Source organism: Siniperca chuatsi, linkage group LG2, assembly GCF_020085105.1.
Source record: "Siniperca chuatsi isolate FFG_IHB_CAS linkage group LG2, ASM2008510v1, whole genome shotgun sequence".
NCBI lineage: Eukaryota > Metazoa > Chordata > Actinopteri > Centrarchiformes > Sinipercidae > Siniperca > Siniperca chuatsi.
In genome coordinates, this window is record NC_058043.1 from 12,732,905 (window position 1) to 12,751,404 (window position 18,500).

The 18,500-nt window shown below is 39.8% G+C and overlaps 1 protein-coding gene across 1 annotated transcript in view; it reads left to right on the forward strand.

Annotated features, from left to right (window-relative positions):
- The first annotated feature begins 4,795 nt into the window (after window positions 1-4,795).
- LOC122865129 (zinc finger E-box-binding homeobox 2-like) overlaps window positions 4,796-18,500 on the forward strand; it is a 30,126-nt gene continuing 16,421 nt past the window's right edge. The window contains 1 exon segment of the mRNA XM_044173116.1: window positions 4,796-5,618. Within this exon segment, the coding sequence (XP_044029051.1) occupies window positions 5,558-5,618 (61 nt within the window). The 5' untranslated portion in view covers window positions 4,796-5,557.

An 18,500-nucleotide genomic window follows, 5' to 3' on the forward strand; every position in this document is an offset into this window, starting at 1 on the left:
TGTTTGTCAAACTTTTCCTTTCATGTCCGATGTTGTAAAGTGATGTCTTTGTGTTTTATTACAACACACACTGATACTCCTTTAGGGACAGTTCACCCCAAAATCAATATTATATTTTAAATATAATGGGACTACATGGCACTCGGCTTGTGGTGCTCAAAGCGCCATAAAAAATCCATTTGAAAAAGTCAACAGCAACGTCTTATTCCAGAAATCATGACTGGGTTACTCAAGATAATCCACAGATTTGTTGTGAGCAGTTTCATGTAGGGACTATTTTCTTTCTACCGATAGTTCCTACATGAAACTGCTCACAACAAGGTCTGTGAATTATCTTGAGTAAGCGGGTCATGATTTCTGGAAAGAGACACTCCAGTTGAGTTTTTCAAATGTATTTTTTGACGCACCACAAGCCGAGTACCATCAAATGCAGACATGTATTTTTGATTTTAGGGTTAACTGTCCCTTTTTAAATGCTGCAATGAGCCATATCTGCACATTTTAAACGTCAAGGAGGTTTGTTTTAGGGCCATGTTATATCAGTGTAATTTTAGGATGAGGTGTCAAAGAGCCATAAAACAAGTTTTCAGGTAAAGACATGGGTATAATCTGCTGCATGACATTTGTTTCTGTTCCTGGTGGATTAATGCAATAACTCCTTTCTTCCAATAGAGTGCAGTACAGCCTGAGAACAAGCACAGATAGCCAACAGTAGGCTATTTCTGTTTCATTCACCACAAATGAAGCCCCAAAAGCATTACTTGAATGCTGCACACACTACATAGTCTGTCTTCCCTGTAAGCAGTTAAACTATATTCTGGATAATTGTAATCCAACATCATTTTACCCCAAAGTTACTGAAAGTCTAATCAACTGACCAAGCAGAGGACATTTATCCTAAATCATCCTTCTTTTTTGTCCTTGTCCTAATTGGAAAACCCCTTGTAATGAATATGATTTAGACCTGCCTGTCACAGCAGCCTAGTATGAGCTACAGTGATTATGCTAGGCTGCTACAGTAAGTAAGTGGATGAGCATTAAAAATGGCTGCTCTTGGTGACATCAGTGCCTGGACGGGCTCTCTGTGGTCAGTGGGGACTGGCACAGTGTGCTGCTAAATGCTGTAAGAAAGAAAAATTGCACAAATCTTGCTCATAAAATATTATCAACATGGCATCTCTGCTTTAAAATACATAGAATAAAAGATTGGTGGGAAATGGGAGTAAAAAAGTTTATACCCATGATACTGATACTGATTTACTGATAAACGTAACAGTAACAGTGTAACAGAATTATTTTTTTCTCTCTCTCATCCCTTAAATCACCTTTGTGACCCTTCAGATTCATCTTGTGACCCAATGAAGTATCCCTCCGCCAGGTTAAGAGCCACTGCTGTAGCCTACACGTACTTAAATTACACGACAACAAAGCAAAACTGATTAAATCAATTATAAATACCTAATTAAAATTAAAATTAGGTAATTACTGAAACTGTTAATTTCCCATGACTTGCTGGGAAGTTGCCCGTTTAAAATCGTGTTACAAACCCGGGCAAAAATCACTTTATCACTTTTCTAAATAGGTACGCAAACTCCTATTAATTATCGGTAACCATAGCAACAGTATGCTACGTGCAACCGTACCAGCTAACTAGCTAAACTAGTTAACTCTCACTTTTAACGACCCAATTCATGGTTTAAACTGGCTACAAGCAAACTATAAAAACTGCCTGACGATTTGAACACGCCTATGGTAACGTAAGTGACAATACACTCAAATATATGAATACCTGTTTTAGAATATCCTGATAGCCTGTAGGCCTAGAAACTAACGGACTTCTCCACCTTGTCATTTTCGTCACGTTGTAGCCTAACGTTATAACACCTTGTCGTCATTTAATCTGCTGTGTTTGGTGAGTTTATGGAGATGATTTACAGTAAGTTTTTTTATGTAATATTTTAAAATGGTATCACCACCATTACTTTTTACAGCGTTGGCTCATTTTGGTTCAGGGGCCCCAGTGTGCTTAGACTATATTGGCATTGTGGTGTTGTGGCATGGCAGAGTAGACTCACGGCAGCCACTACAGCCTGGCAGCGATGCTAAAGTTGACTCATTTGCTCCAAGGCAAGGGGAAGTTTTCCTGAAGGACTACTGATTTGCAATCTGGCATGTCCAGATTTGTGATTTTAAACAATAGCTGAATCTCCACAACAGGGTCAAATAGAGTGTTTGCAGGAAGGGCAGAGCTGATAGGAGATGAAAGGGAAAAGAATATCATTTTACAATTCACAATGTTATGGCTACATGTTGAATACACACAGTTGTGAAAATATTAGTGCAAGAAACAACTACAGCTACTATAGGCCCAGACATCTTGGTAAATTTTAAGAAGTAACCCTGTAGATGTACATTACCAGATTATAGGTAAACTACATCACAAATGTGTAGGCTACAACACATCAAAAGTCGTGTTCACTCATTTTAATCTACATTACCCTTACAATGAGGTGCACAAACTAAAATAAATCACAGCTAGACTATGCTTTAATTAGAAATTATTATATAATTATTATTCATACACTTCAGATATAAAACACAGTGACCTTCGCTGATTCCTTTCTTTAAATTGGATATTTTGTAAATATTGTCTTGTCTCCTGCTTAAGGCCAAAGTGACTGTTATGCAAAATTACCATAGCTTCTTTTTCTCAAAATTAGAGAGTGGGTGTGTGTGCGTGCATGTGTATTTTTCAACTATATTCTTGAACAGGTTTGAGTGAGGTTTGAATGTAAAAAGTGAGACAGCACTGTTGCAAAGATATTGTCGACTCTCTACAATGTGATCTCCTCTTTTCTGTAGAGTTACAAATGGAAATGCCAAAATAAGAACTGAGTTTTTCAAATGCAAAGAAGTGGGCAGCATAATGACTTCTCTCTTTTCTTGTCTTGCCATTCAGAGGGAGGCTTTTCTTTTCCTTTGTCACTTAGGTTGGCATATAATTAACTCCTGCTTAATATGCTGTTTAAGGGCTCTCCTCCCCATGCAAGAAGCTTTGAACCCATAGACCACAGTCAGGGACAAAACCCCAGTGGGACTGCTTCCTCCATGCTCATCCTTGTGTGTGTGTGTGTGTGTGTGTGTGTGTGTGTGTGTGCGCGTGTGTGTGTAGAAGTAGTTGTTTTAACAAGACAGTAGAAAGCTCAAACTATACTGCCACAGCATTGCTTATCACTCAGAGTGTCCTTATTTTACACCACACCACTATTAAACCAAAATAAGACTGTGCACAAACATATACCAATCTGAGTCATAGTCCATCAGTAATCAAATTAATAAACCCTTCAAACATGCATGGTTAAGTGCATCTAAAGTGCACCAGAGTACAGAGGTGCATGTTTTAAAGTAAACTAAGAGGACTATGCTGCGGTTGATTTATTTTATCTTTGATTGGTTTTTACCCATCAAAAGAAGTTGAATAAACAACAAAGCTCTAAATTTCAGGTAGCAAGCTACAATTAAATGCTATCAGGCCAGAATTTACAATTTGATTTATATCAATTGAAATTTTGAATGAAAAACATTTTCACTTAACCTGAACCACTGCTGTACTACGTGGACATATATGAACATAACTTAAAAAAAACAGCTCCCAGGACCTCTGCAGCACCTCTGCACCTCTGTGACCCTCATCTGTAGCAAAGTTTATTGCCCCCTCCTCATCCACCTCCTCTCCTCCCTCTCCTCCATCCATCCCATCACAAAGAGCCGAGATGACCCTTCTGTCCCTCTCTTTCTTCGGCTCGCTACCCCATCCCCACCTTCAGGATGCTTTTTCTTCCAGAATCCATTAAGAGACAACCCCCCCAGCAGTCATGACGGGTGAAGCAATGAAAGGGGATGTATTTTGTTTTTTACCATGAGCTGATAATGTAGGGGGAAAGGGTCTTACTTAAAATGTGACCTTCAGCTCATGCAGTGTTGAAAAAGTAACAAGGTTGAGGTGGTTGGAGTTTTAATCATTGTTAGCTTCACAGAAAGGACAATAGCTCCATAATTATGTTATGAAATAAATACTAAATTGGTTTATTATATAAAATATATGCTATGATGCGTATGTCAAGTCTTATGACTATAGCATCAGTAGTTTGTGATGGCCTTATTGTGCACAAATTGTTTCATAATATTACAGGGATATTAAGCAATGGATTTGTAGTGACTTTTTTATACTAATCTGGCATGGCAGTGTTACAATAGGCCTATTCCTGTGATAATGCTTACCAGTTTATATGCTTTGATAGTGTAGTTAACACCTAAAATCATTGTTTGATTAGAATTGACTTGTTGTGGGTTATTTAGGTTTTCAATTGAACGATCTGTCTCTAAAAGTTCCATGCAGGTAATCTATCTTTTACTTCTCTAATCGGTTTCACTGTGTCAGATCCCAGTTTGTTTACTCGGACTCTGTAGCAGGACACATTGTGCGTCGTGAAAAGCTGCCCGGCTCGCTTGTATTATCTCGCAGAGTTACTAAAGAGGTGGGGGGCACTAGAAAGCCAAGGTAGGGGTCCTGAACGCAGCGTTAGAGTTTTATTTCGGATGTTTTTTTTCAGTTGCAAAACAGATTACGGTCCAGGTTGCAACACAAAGGACTGTCAATGCACCACTTCCTACAACCATCCAGGGGTGAATGGTGCGCAGGACGGGGTCCACTCCAGGGTACTCGAGTGCAGGTGCGACGTGCATAACAGTCAAGCCATAAAACATGACGAGGAGGGGGAGTGGAGGGGGCGCGCACATACCTGTTCTCATTAACCTGCCGTTAGTATAATCTCTTCGTGAGGAAAATGTAGCAAGATCATTTGCACCTCGTCGTAGATTCAAGTTTAGGACGCTGTGCCTACTAAAAGCTCTCTGTGCTGTGTGAGGAGTTCGCGCTGCAGCGCAGATGAGATGCAGATTCCTGAGTTAGCAATGAGCTTTTCTGATCAGTTATAGCATCACAGTTACCCTACACAAGTACTGAGGACAACTAAAAACACAGGGAAAGTATCAACACGTCCTCGGTTCTTATAATGTATTCTAAATAACCTGATCACATATTCAACTGTAGTCTAATTACCCAGAAGCAATATATACATTCAATCACTCGGCTTGTGATACATGGACGTTTAGAGAAAACCAACATGCTGATATATCGACGGAATTCCCTCCCTGAAGAGGAATGGCTGTAGCGAATTCGGGACAATATACTGTCAAAGTATAACGGGTGTTACAACTGTTTGGCTATGAGCAGGTCTTACCAACATTGATTACTTTGTAAACGAGGAAGGTGTACGTTCACGATGCCAAGACTGACCTCAGGGCCAACCTCTGCTGCTGACATCACTCCTCCTCACGGCTCGTCGCCTCTGCTTGGAGTCCCATCAAGGTCTGAGTCTCCCGCTGTGACCGAAGGCGATGCCTCATCACCATTTATTCTCAGGCAGGCACTCAGGACAAACGCACACGCTCGCACCGCTACCCTGGACAACTTTTTGAAACGAAATAAAGCGTAATGATGACAGAAGAAAGTAGGGGCAAACGAAGGAAACAAGCCAACCCCAGGAGAAACCGAGGTAAGAAACGTGCAGCGCTGGAAAGTTTTAATAAGTCAGTAAATGATGCAGGCAGATGTTGCTGCAGCGGACAGAAGCTCTCATGCGAATCGCGTTAATTTGTTCTGCAGTTTGTTGAAATACAATTTATTATCGCTGTGTAGCAATTTGCTGCACAGCACTTTGGCTACATTCATATTTAAGACACACGTTTTTGCGTCCATGGCTTGTGATTGCATGGATGAACAGTCAACTTTCATCAGGTTGGCAACCGCTGGGATTATTCTACCTGTACACATACCTGGGAAAACCCTTGAAAGGTGCGCGAAAGAAAAGCCCACAACCTGTGGCTGCGCGCGTTTTGTGAAATCTCAGGACCTTGTATATTTTAAAAACCTGAAAAAAGTTATTTTCTAGATCAATGGTAAATTATCAACGACTTAGAAGGATCCACGCAGTCTTAAACCTTCTAGGGAAGTCAGAATCAGATTATGTTATTTTAGAAATATTTTTTGTCAAACAGAAACAGTCTGTTAATGCACTTCAGTGCGACTTTTTCTTACATGTAGGCTTTAGTTTTGTTGCTGTTCACGCTGAAAGCTTAACCTGCTCTGAGACTGAAACTTTCTAGGATTTTGTTCCCTTGTTATCTATATTATATGCCATGCTATGCAACGTGCTTCTACATTTCTACAGGTTTTAGCGAGTTTGATACTGTTTTTATCAACATTTTAGAAAATAGAAAGTGGACTGCATCAGAAGTAATAAAAGAAAAATAGCATAGAGGATTTTCGACTGAGTTTCTAAAGCATTTCTTGAACTACAATGTCATACTTTTTATAACGTTTTTTGTCAAATCTAAATCCCTTGCATGATAAAAATGTACCTAGATAGTAAAATAGTAGGCCCACTTGAAAAATGTGTAATATAATATATGTGTAATATGTGTATATATATATATAATATATATAATAACACTGGTAACTCATTTTGGATATCTATTTTTTTTTATATTTTTCTCAAACATAAAGGTTTAAAAATATGACACTTTATTTTAAAGTAGCCTACCATGTGCATATAGAATTCATTCTGCTGCACATTTTGAATTTTTAATCTTTCTGCGATAAACTATCGATCACCTTATCAAGAATCAGTGGAAAACTTCAGTTGACCTTAAAGCTCTAGATTATGTCAGTTATCAGTTTCTGTGACTGCACTGCCTGCAACAGTGCTGAGAGGAACTTCTAGACACTACGCTGAATTTAGAGACTTTGTTGAGACTGCATCAGGAAGTGCCTTGTTTGTGTGTGGCTCTGAAGTAAGGATACACACACCTTTGCATGGATGCAGATATAAACATTTGTTCTTCTATGCTGCTGATGAGGACATGTATGTCAGAATCAAATCCTACTTCCCTAACCCAAAACAGACAAAAATGATCCACAACATTGAAGGCTTCTCTAACCCTAAATTTCACTTGCAACCCCTTTCCAAATAACTAAAATGTAAAAGTAACCATAAACCCTTAAACCTAAATAAACCTTATTCTAAATTATTCTAATACTAAAGGGGTTTATGGGTGATGCGTGGCAGCCAGTGTCTTCCTGCTGGCTCTGTGTTTCATGCAAATTTATTGGGTGATGCAGGGAAAGCCATGAGATATCCTAAACAAACCTAACCATTACCCCAAATGCAAACTTTGCAGTAAAACCAGAAAAAACCCAGAATTAAGTTTGTCATCTTACTATCACTGAAAGGATATTTCGTCTTCAAAAACATACACAAGCACACACACACAAACATGGCTGGCTCTCGAGGTTCATGAAAGCCTTTGCAAACGATGCAGCGCGCTTGTTTGTCTCTGATCTGACACACAACTGTCTTAAACCTATTTGCTGTAAGGAGTCTGTTTACTTGTAGTTATTAGTTTGCAGTAAGTGTTTCCTCATTTTATTCAGAGAGGTGTGAAGCTCAGCAGAATGTCACCAGGGTGAGATCCCCTCTAGCTGCTTAGCGATAACGGGCACTTGTTTGTGCATGCACACACACACACACACACGCACACACACACACACACTCTCTCTTTCACCTTTGACTGTCACGTAGCACTTTGTCAACCAACTGCACTCTATTTCACAAATCAGCACCATCACACTGCCGTGAAAGCTATCAACAAAAAGACACACACTTACTGGCAAGGACCTGTCATTTATCAGACTATCAGCAAAAACAGTCCAGTTCTTTTAATTCCTGCAGTGACCTCCGAGGAGAGATAAGCATCACCTCTGGTCAATTTCCAGTACATTTTACCAGTGAAGGCGTTTTAAAAATGATTGTAAAGAAAAGGGAAAGTGATTCTAAATTTATATTTAGAATCTGAAAACTCTAAATGTCATGTTGAAGATCTTTAATATATTCTACAATATATTATCTGTTAGGACATAAGTTTGGGCTGCTTTTTCTCCCAATTGCACTATGAATTGTTAGCGAATTGGCATGCATGCCTGCGCTGGTGGCAGGCTTATGCATAGCATATGTGTATGTCACACATACGTCAGTGTATATGAAAAGTCTCGGTGAGTGAGTGCTTGCTGTGCGTACATCCTCATGTCAGTGTAGAAATGTGTGTATTAAAGCTCTGTGTAGGATTTGGAATGTGCTGGGCTCGAGGCGGCTGTGTGAGCAGGGAGTTAAAGGTCCTTGATAAAACCAAATGAATTTGGCAGGCCCGACTCATAAGACAGCGATTTGGGGATCTTTTCCAAACCAGAAGAGAAAGGAAAAAAAAACAGGCTGACTTCTTCTCCCTCCAAGGCGCCTATTGATTATGTCTCTGTCTCCCCCAATAAAAGTGTCAATGTTCACCAATCATAAGCAACGTGATGAAATTACTACTCTTCATTCCTGGTAGACTGAAAACAGTCTTGAGACAAAGGAAGGAAACATTTGAAATGATGAACTGTATTTACTGGCTGTGAGTTAGAGATTTGAGTATCAAAGAGTGTGAATTAATTAGCTGAGCACTGATAGCCAATGGGTCAATATCCCCCCCTTCAGGCCTGTATACACAGTCAGTTAAACCAATGATTTCTGACACCATGGGGTCATTTGCCTTTTTCCTTATTGAGGGAGATAATGGTGAAATTCATCCCATATGTTTTCATCATCAAAAGGTTTTTTTTGCTCAAATGTACTTATGTTTATGAGCCAAATACTGGATGATGTTTAAAGAATAGAGATTACGTGTATATTTTCCTCAATCAAAAAGTATGCCGTGATTATTTTTTACATTAAAATACATTTATAAAGAAAATAACTGAAGGTTTATTTCAGTTTTTGGAAGACAACTTTAATGAAGCAACCCTTTAATATCCATTCTCTATGTTAATGAATTTCGCAAAAGCCACCCTGTTGGTGCATTACTGTTTGCCTTTTAGCAGAGGCAACACCATTTAGATTCCAGTTTTAAAAAATGTTGTCATTTATTTAAAGTCCTCTGGCTGTGTTATGTTCGGGCTTTCCCCTGCCCTCAAACTCAGCAGGCATCTTCACCAGAATGACATCCGTGCAAAAGATCAGACTCACTCAAACCCTCACTCTTGAATCAAATGTAGGATTACATTACATGGGCATCCTCACAAACATATTTAGTCCTGTTGCCTTGCGCGTAATGTTTTGTTAGTCCATGAAAAACCTCACTCTGTTGTTGAGTTGATGTGCCTTTTTAAGATAGAGCTTTCTCTCTCCCTGTTTCCCTCACTCACTCTTTCTCGTTTTTCTTCTTTTTTCAAGTGCCAATTTATTTAAACTCCTTTCCCCTTTTCTTCTTTCTCCTTCATTGATTTCCAAACCCCAGTCTTTGTATGCAGCTGGGGCCCAGCTGTGTGTCTGTGACTCTGTATGTGTGTGCATACGTGTGTGTGTGTGTTTGTGTGGGTTTTTCTGGCACAGTGCTGCCACAGTGAGCATAGCACACTGTACACAAAGGAGTCGAGCAGCAAAAAACAGAGGGAAAAAGAGAAAGAGAGAATAGGGGGAAAACATTTCAACGATAAAGACTGAGGCGCTTGTACTGTACAGAATGGAGGGGCCGGGCTTTTGGACCGGGCCTACTTTAACGGCAGATGTATCTGCACTCAGGGATGAGGGGTGGGGAGAGCGAGACAGCAATGAAGAGCCCAGGCACCACAGTTTATTACCAGAACTCTTCAAGGGGCTCAGCTCAGGCGTCAGAACCAGCGGGTGGGAGGGACAGTGGAGGAAGAAAGGAGAGGAGGATGACAGAGGTTCGGAGCTGATGGGGTTGACAGGGCTGGAGACAGCGAAAAACAGTATTGCGGCATGAGAAGACAAGAGGTGGAGGGGCTGAGGGGCGTGAGGAGTAGAGACAGAAGAGACAGGATGGGCGACAGAATGTGGGAAAATCTAAGTGTTTCCTCATTTGTTCCTCAACATTCCCACAGCTCCAAGTGTCACATATTTCTCCCGTCTTAGCTCTATGTGTTTGATGCCAGATCTGCACAGCAGTAACAGGGAATCCCTTGATTGAGTCCCTCTGGTTTTTCACATGTTTATTCGATTATTGCGCATTCTGATGTTTCAGATGTAGCCAAAGTAGTCCCATGTCTTACTGTACATTCTGCCGCGTGGCTGCCACGCTGTTGATCCACTCCAAGAGGAATTATTTGGAAAGTTTTGTGGTGCCATTGCAGGATTAAGACACGCAGAGGGGTTTTCCGCCATATTAGCTCCTGCACATGACTGTTTGTGAGTTGTAGGATCTCTTTTGTTGAGATGTTACAGCAAAATTTCCTTTTCTGCATATTGCAACAAAATATAGAACTTGTCTTTTAAATCCACTTGGACTGCTCACAGAAATTAAACTTTTATTCAAACTATCACGATCTGATCCCTTAGTAGATGAAGGTCAAATCCAGTGTTGTAATCAGGAACAGTTAAATTGTCCTAATAGACTATAGACTAATGGTGAACACATGACTTGATTAGAAACTTGAGAGCTGAAAGTATGTCTAAGGATCACACTCTTTTAAACTGTAAGATAACACTAATAGCCACAGAGCTCATGAAGTGCATGTGCATGTGTGTATGTGTCTATATAGGTACTTGGGTATGCACTTTTCACACGTTTAACGCCAACTGTATTTCTTGTGGCTTCTCACTCATATACAGGTATTTCTGTTTTCACATCAAAGGCGTTTTATCTGATAGGGAAGTTTTATATACTGTATAATTTGATATTGCAAATTGATTCCTTTTCATTCTTGACATATTCCATTTGCAGTGTTATTATTACATTCTTTGTCGTTGCTTTGGCAAACTCCTCACCATTAAGTCTATTTGTGGATCTTCCTTTTGTAGAGACAGCCTGGGTATTATGTGTTTGATATGCTGCACATGTTTGACAGGAGAAAGAGGTTAAAACTATCCAGATAGACAGGCTCTCTGCACACAATTTATAGATATGTGCTGTTTTATCACACCTCAAATTAAATTTGGAAACCCTGCTTCAGCTGTCATGTATTACAAGGCCCAGATGGGTGGCAGAAGAAAAAGAAAGAGAGAGAGCAGAGCAGCCTGGCAGGCAGGCAGACCCATTCAGCTGGCTGAGAGGGTGCCAGTATTTGCCAGCGAAGGAACTAGATATAGCAGAGCAGCAGGTTGAAAGACGAACAGTTTGGTGTGTGGTGTTTATGAGCAACAGACGGGAGTGTAGTGGCATGTGTTTAAGATCTGCCTTGATCACCTCTGAGGCCAGAATACCTCACACCTGCTGGTTCAAGAAAGGAAGTAGTGCTTTTGGTTTCATGTCTTTCCTTTGTTTGTCTCTCTGAGATACAAAGTCCACTTTCTTATTGTTTTAATGTTTTAAAGCCAAATATTAGTCTGTTTCACTTTGTCTCATGTGCATCTGTCCTTCCATTTACCATTAGCACCATATACACCAACCACTGCAGCTCACTCAAAGTATTGTAGAACTTAATGGCTGTATCGAAAGAGAAATAATCAATTAAAATGTTTAGCTGTGCATTGTATTAAATTTCTGATGACTGACAAACTAAGGGATCCAAAGTTATTACGTTTACAATGATATAAAACAGAGAAAAGCAGCAAATCTTTACACTGAGAAGCTGGAACCAGAGAATGTTTTGCATTTTTGCCTGCTAAATGACTCAGAGGATTAATAATTTATCCAAGTCGTTGACGATTAATTTTCTATTGATCAAGTAAGAGTAAACTCTAAACCAGACCGTCATGTCTCTCTTCCAACAAATGAAATACCTGACAAATAAAGATCATTAAGTTAATGCAAAAATCATAAAAATGAAACATTGCAGTAATGCTCATTGCCAATAATAGCCTAATGCAACCAGGGAAACTAAAGGGATTGTCACCACAGTATAAACAGCATGTTAAAATCTGAGATGGTTAACAAATGTATGTCTTATGGTATATAATGTAACGTCATGACACCCAACCCTACCCCACAGTATTTCTGTAAACCGGTCTTGTTAGTCTTTTTTGTTTAGGAAGGTTCCTAAGTGAGTGAAATGACCTGGAAGTATCTAAGTGGCAGCCATGATAAGAGCTGGATGAATTCTAAATGCTAGGGAAAGGTGCTTCAGTGCTTCCTTTCCTATCTCCTTTAGCCTAGGGTACACTGGACCCTCGTTTACTAAAGGAAAGGAGATAATGCTGTTCCACAATTCCTTGTGGCAGCAACATTTAAAGTGACACACCATTCGGCCATTCACAAAAACAAACGATCAATGTGTCCGACATATCCGTCTTTGGAATATTGTAGTTTCACCACGGCATTTCCACATTTATTGACATAGATATTAAATGCACCTTTTGTGGTGCTGAGCCAGAAACTGTTATGCATTTATTTTGTCACTGCCCCTCCTCATCTGTGTTTTGGAGGGACAAGACTGGACACTAAAGACATTATTACTAAATCTGAATGTAATGATAAACCTTTGAGTTACATGACAAATCTTATACTTTTAGTTGGTCAATTTCACATACATAAGGGTGGATTCTCCTTCTCAAGCCTTAATATTTTTCTGGTTGATTTCACTTTGTACATAGATACATTAACACTTATGACAAAAAAAAGTGAACGCACACTTATATTTTTATTCAAAGAATTATTTTTTGTGGCCCCTTTTTAAGGCATATTGACTTTTATTGATGTTATTGTTTATTTATTATGTTTAGACACTTTATTGTTTATATTGAATTTAATTTGTTTACTTTTTTATATTTCCTTTGATTGATTTCTAAATTTTTTTCACACATTGGAATCTTGAATTGTTCAAGACTGTCCACTCCTACTCTACCAGCTGAATGTCTGTATGTTTGTAATGTTCAATAAAGAGAGGAGACCCACATCAATAACATCCACCATCGCATAATTATGTAGCCTAGTGTAACTGCAGTCGGATTCTCTTAGCACCGCGGTTGTGTTTTCCTAAGTCCTTATGAATTCTTCTTCGCATCTTTCCTTGACCTCATGACATTTTCCACTGAGGTCAAGGAAAAGTGTTTAGGAAAAGACATAGGACGTAATTTTTTTGACTATTCGACCGCAGCCAGGCTGTCCTGCCCAGTCCACCATCATAAATTATATCTGCAAACAAGGGTTGGTACTTTTATGAGCACAGGTGATAAAAAAAGAATTGGACTTGGACATCAAGAAAGGCATGGGAGAGGTCTGCCAGCTCTTCCCCTCTGTCTCCCTGTACCTGTGATCACCTGGCACCACCACCTTCATCTGACCTGCACATCCCACTCTCTGTCCCGCACGCACACACAGATACTGTACATACACATAGTTACCTGGGAGGGAGTAAAAACATTCCATCGTGAAGTGAACATGCTTCACTGATATTTAGGCCCACCTGTAACAGTCAAGGCTTTGGGCCGTACACACATCTCTATCTGTCTGACTCCCTTTCTTTCACTCCCTCACTATTAGCACATCTCCACATGGCCTCCACCAGACACTTTTAGAGGCAGTGAAGGTATCGCCCTGCAGATGCTACAGAAATTTCATTCACTGAATTCTATCATGTATTGCATACATATTACTGGTGTTACAAAAAAAGTACCTCCAAAGAAAAACATCACATCACAGATCAAGGTCACAATGAGAAGTAATGAGAATGCTATTTTTGTAATGGTTTATGCCTTTAAATGTAGTCTTTTTCAGGTCTGATATACACAAAACACACTGGTAAAACCCCAACTCTTACCTCAGACAAAGCAACAATGTTGATGTTTGCTAGCAGCATGCAATATTAGATCATTAAAATCTTTGGTAGCTCAGGTATGATATAGAACAGGATCCATACACCGGAAGTATTTTGTGCTAGAGAGGAAGCAACCCAAATCTATCTGTATGTACTGGTCCACCCCGTCATTTATCATCGTGTAACAATCTAGTAGATAGTGTTATCTCGTCTTTTTTAAAGAATTTCTCATGGTATGTGACAGGTTATCATGTTTTTGTTGGTATTGCAAAATTACAAAACTGGGGAAGATATTTAAGACTGATTTTTAAAGATCAGTCACTAATAAAAGAACATGAATAGAACAAAAAACATGCTGTAGTTGTACTGAATCAATTTCTTTTTCCTCTTTGGCCGTGTGGTCGACTTTGGTACCTCAGGGAAACATTGTAGTTATGATTATATGGTGCATGTGTCCAGCATTGCAGCAGAGATGGAAGGGGAAGTAAGTCATAAGGCAGCCTGGCAGCATATCAGAGGGAGGTAACGTCATCTAAATGATACAAGTAATAGGTAGGTGTGAATGTGTTCAGGCCTGATTTTGGGATGGGGCTCTGAATTTCAGACACAGGTCTGGAAGGTTGACTTCATTGACTTCTTTTTTTCTCCCCTCCTCTGATTTGCAGCCTTTTCTGGCTATCATCTGTTGCCTTTCTTTCTTCTCTTCCTCTTTGTGTGAGTCTCTCTTTCTCTTACTGTTTCAGTGTTCTGTCTCCTCTCTTTCTCCTCTTTCTTTATCATCCCTTTGATTCCTCTGTCTCCTCTTCCATGTATCTCAACTTCAATCCCTTTTACTCTTTTTCCATTTTTATCCACTCCTTCTCTTGCTTCTTCCTCCCCTCTCCTTCATCTATCCATCCTCTGCTCCTCCTAGCCCGGGTTCCCCAAGCCTCGTACGGTCGCCATCATGTGTCGCCCCCCCAAGCACCTCCCCTGTCCCACTGACACCACACGCTGCTCCCATCCCCCGAAAACCACTTCAAACAGCCAGCACCATCAAAGCCCACAGTCAGTCAGCCAGGCAGCCAGTCAGCCAGCCAGCCTTCTGCTTCGACTTAAAATTACTGTCGTCTCAGTCGCAAGCCTGCTTTCCTCTTCTGATACACATCAAAGATCCTCTTAAACTCCCAAAGTTTGCTTTTTAAACCTTTCTTCTTGTTGAGTCTTTTTTATATACATTATTTCGCTGGTTGAGGTTTTTATGCTCTCTCTTTCTCTCTCTCTCTCTCTCTCTCTCTCTCTCTCTCTCTCGCTCTCTCTCGCCATCATTTTTTTCTTCAACTGGGCCAGGTCAGTAATGACATGCACACACTCTCTTGTGCGGTTCTGCTGCCTTTGCATTTCTCTCCATGACTTTAATTAGTTTCTTTTTCAAGGCGTTGGTTCAGGCTTCACATGCACAGCACACACATTCTCTCTCTCTCTCTCTCTCTCTCTCTCTCTCTCACACACACACACACACACACACACACACACACAAGTACCTCAAGCAACTAACAAACATACAAATGTGTGTAAATTAATTTGCAATATAACTCATAAATCTTCCTAATCAGAACTCCATAACCACAAAAAGTTTAATAGTGTATGTGTTCCTCTTTTTGCTGCCTGTATTTCTTTATATGTACGTGCTTAAAAGGGTAGAAAAAGTGATGAAAGAAAGCAGAGACAGAGAGGCAGGGACAGAGAGAGAGAGTAGATGGTGTTTGCAGGCATGTGACGAACGTTTTAGAGACAGACAAAGAAAAATAAAAGCAGAGTGACACATTAGAAAGGCATCTTTTCTCTGTTTCAAAGCCATGAAGGTCACATGTGGTCACTCCAAAATGTTTCGGTGTACCATCATGTAATGTCGATATACGCCAGAGGATGGCGCCCCGTCTGTATGTTAACCAGGCAAGAACTGACTGCCAGGTCTCATCTACAGGCTGTGTCTATTAGAACATGTATCATTATAAAACAAAGCATATTTAGATACAGTTACATCCTATAGTTACTTATATTCTTACTGGATGAGCCCAGCAGCAATAGATAATAGTCTGTTGTTGTCGTTGTTGTTGAAAGATTATTATTATTATTATTGTCAGTTGTAGTGGCAGTAAGAGCTGTAATAGTTGAATTGATGTTGCTGTGTGTAGGGAATACCTTTGGTCTGCTCTGATCTTTTATATCTTAATGTGGGTTCCTCCGAATTCTTATATCTTGTGTTTTAAATCTGCTTTGGGTGGTTAGATGAAGACATTTTGGTCTTTAATGCAGTAAATTGTCCTTTTCAAGAACACCACATCTCGCAAAACACCTCTCACAGAGCTTATAGACAGATGTTTGAAGTAGACAAAGTCAGTGGGATACCAGGCATATTTGTTTCACCCTCAAAACAAATCTCCCAAAGTGAGTAACTGAAAGTTGCAGCTCGAGCTGAACTAACCAAATCCCACATTGTATAGCTGTTAAGCTCAAAGAGAAGTTTTATTTAGCGTGCACCCCTATTAAAAAACTTCAGAACCTTTGTGCTCCGTCAGAGAATGTTTTAATATTCAAAAGGAGCCACTATTGTGTGGTTTCTTGCGCCAACGTACAAAATAAAGAGCCACATCAGAAAGCTGGAACAGTCCCTGAGCATTTTCATGTGTAAAGAAAAAAGAGGGAAAACAAATTTGGAGGGGGGAGACAGGGGTATTTATAGAGTGGTGTGAGAGTCTTTGCAATGACAGGAGCCTAATGAAGTGGAGTTTGGGTTTTGATTCACAGTGTGGTGAGTGCGTGGGTCCCTCTGTGACCGTTACTGCATTCCAGCACCGATCCCTCGCTACACGGAAACCAGCACGGGCCACAGGAGCGGGGCCAACTCAAAATAACGTGTTCCTCAAACTGAGCTAACCTTTCAACATCAGTCATGCTTCCAGTGTAGCAGAGGCACACATGGCACGACTGCACTGACACTGAGCTCAAACATGGTGATAAGGCTTTATTCATATGAGCATGAGCTCCTCAACACAGTATAGATACGCTAGTTAAGTCATTTTGTCACTGCCGGTGAGTCACTGACATGGTAAATGAATCAAATAACACAATTCGGCATGACATAGTAGGGAAGTCCAGAATGATATCAACAGTGTTTCTTATTTTAACTTTGATAGGTCCGTGGAAACTGTATAAACGCTCTGTGTGAGAGTTTATTACAGATGTGTAATGAGGAAGCGAGAAAGAGACAATGAATTAGATTAGAGGCTGTTAGTCATCAAGGTTGCAGTGAAAAATGTATGAATGTTCTGGATGTTAAATTGCTGAGAGAACAACTCTAGAAAATTCATAAACTGTCTAAATACTTTTGTATTTTGCTTTGGTTTAGAGAATCCAACTAAAATACAGATATTTATGTTTTTTTTTTGGTAATATAAACTTACTATATTCTTGCATGTTCTGATAACAGAACAGGTAAATAAATACATTACCCAAAAAATAATCTTCTCCCCTCTATTGTGTATCTGTAGAGAATACTGTTATTTTTGCAAGCTGCCCACAAAGTTTAAAAAATGGCACTAAAGCAGAAAGCCACACGAATCTGCTTTGAAGTTAAAGGCCGGTGTCAAACAAGGTACTTTTTTTTTATAAATGTCACTGTGGTGGTCTACAGGACAGGTAAACATGGTGGCAAACATGTAGGCAGCAGCATACAGGAAACCTCCAAAGGAAGAACACAGGCAACCACAAAGTCTCTTTGCACACCTCTTCACTCACACCTTGTCTCATTTTTGCAAAGAGAAAAACTGATTCCTGCATGTTTTGCATACAAACTGGTGGTTCTGTTTGGAAAAGAGCTAAGCGTATCTGGTGTTAGTATCAAGGCAGTAAGTCTTTTTATTGTTTTATTAGTTTTTTAGTGCTCATTTTTGTCTCTTAATGGCAAAACCACAGTATCTCACACAGCAGACAGGTAAAGGAAAAAAGTGAGGCAGCACTTGTGTCATACAACATTTGAACCTTGTCAAATACATTCAAATTATAATACGAACTATGATCTCTGTTATTTTTCATTTTCCTCCTACTCTTTTCTGTGTTTTCAGCATTTATTGAAAACGAACAGGGAGAAGAACCCATAAAAAATGAGACTGAGGTGCTCATCCATTTTTAACCCCCTGCGGTTTGTTTTGGGTGACCTGTGCACGTCCTACAGCCAAAATGCTGTATGTTAAAAAAGCACAGACAGAAAGAGGCAATGTAATCTGTTGTAGAAGATAACAGTTATTATAATGATACACTGAATGATAAGCTAATTATCTAGCAACAGTATCATTGCCTCTTTAAGCTCTACCTGTGAGAAATGTAAAGCTATTAATTTTGAAGTTCCTGTGGAGGCAGCTGTCAACTCTGTGAAAGTTAACATCATTATAGGCTACAAAAATATATCATGGATGTCTATAGTTGACTTACCACAATCTAAGAATACATACAGCTCGGTGGGAATCTACAAGAGGGGATGAATGTATACCCTGTGAGTATGTTTCTCCTTCTTCACACCGCCTCTCCATGTGTGTCTGTATCTGCAGTTCAGCATCCTGTACCTCCAGTGAGTCACAGTTTTCTCACA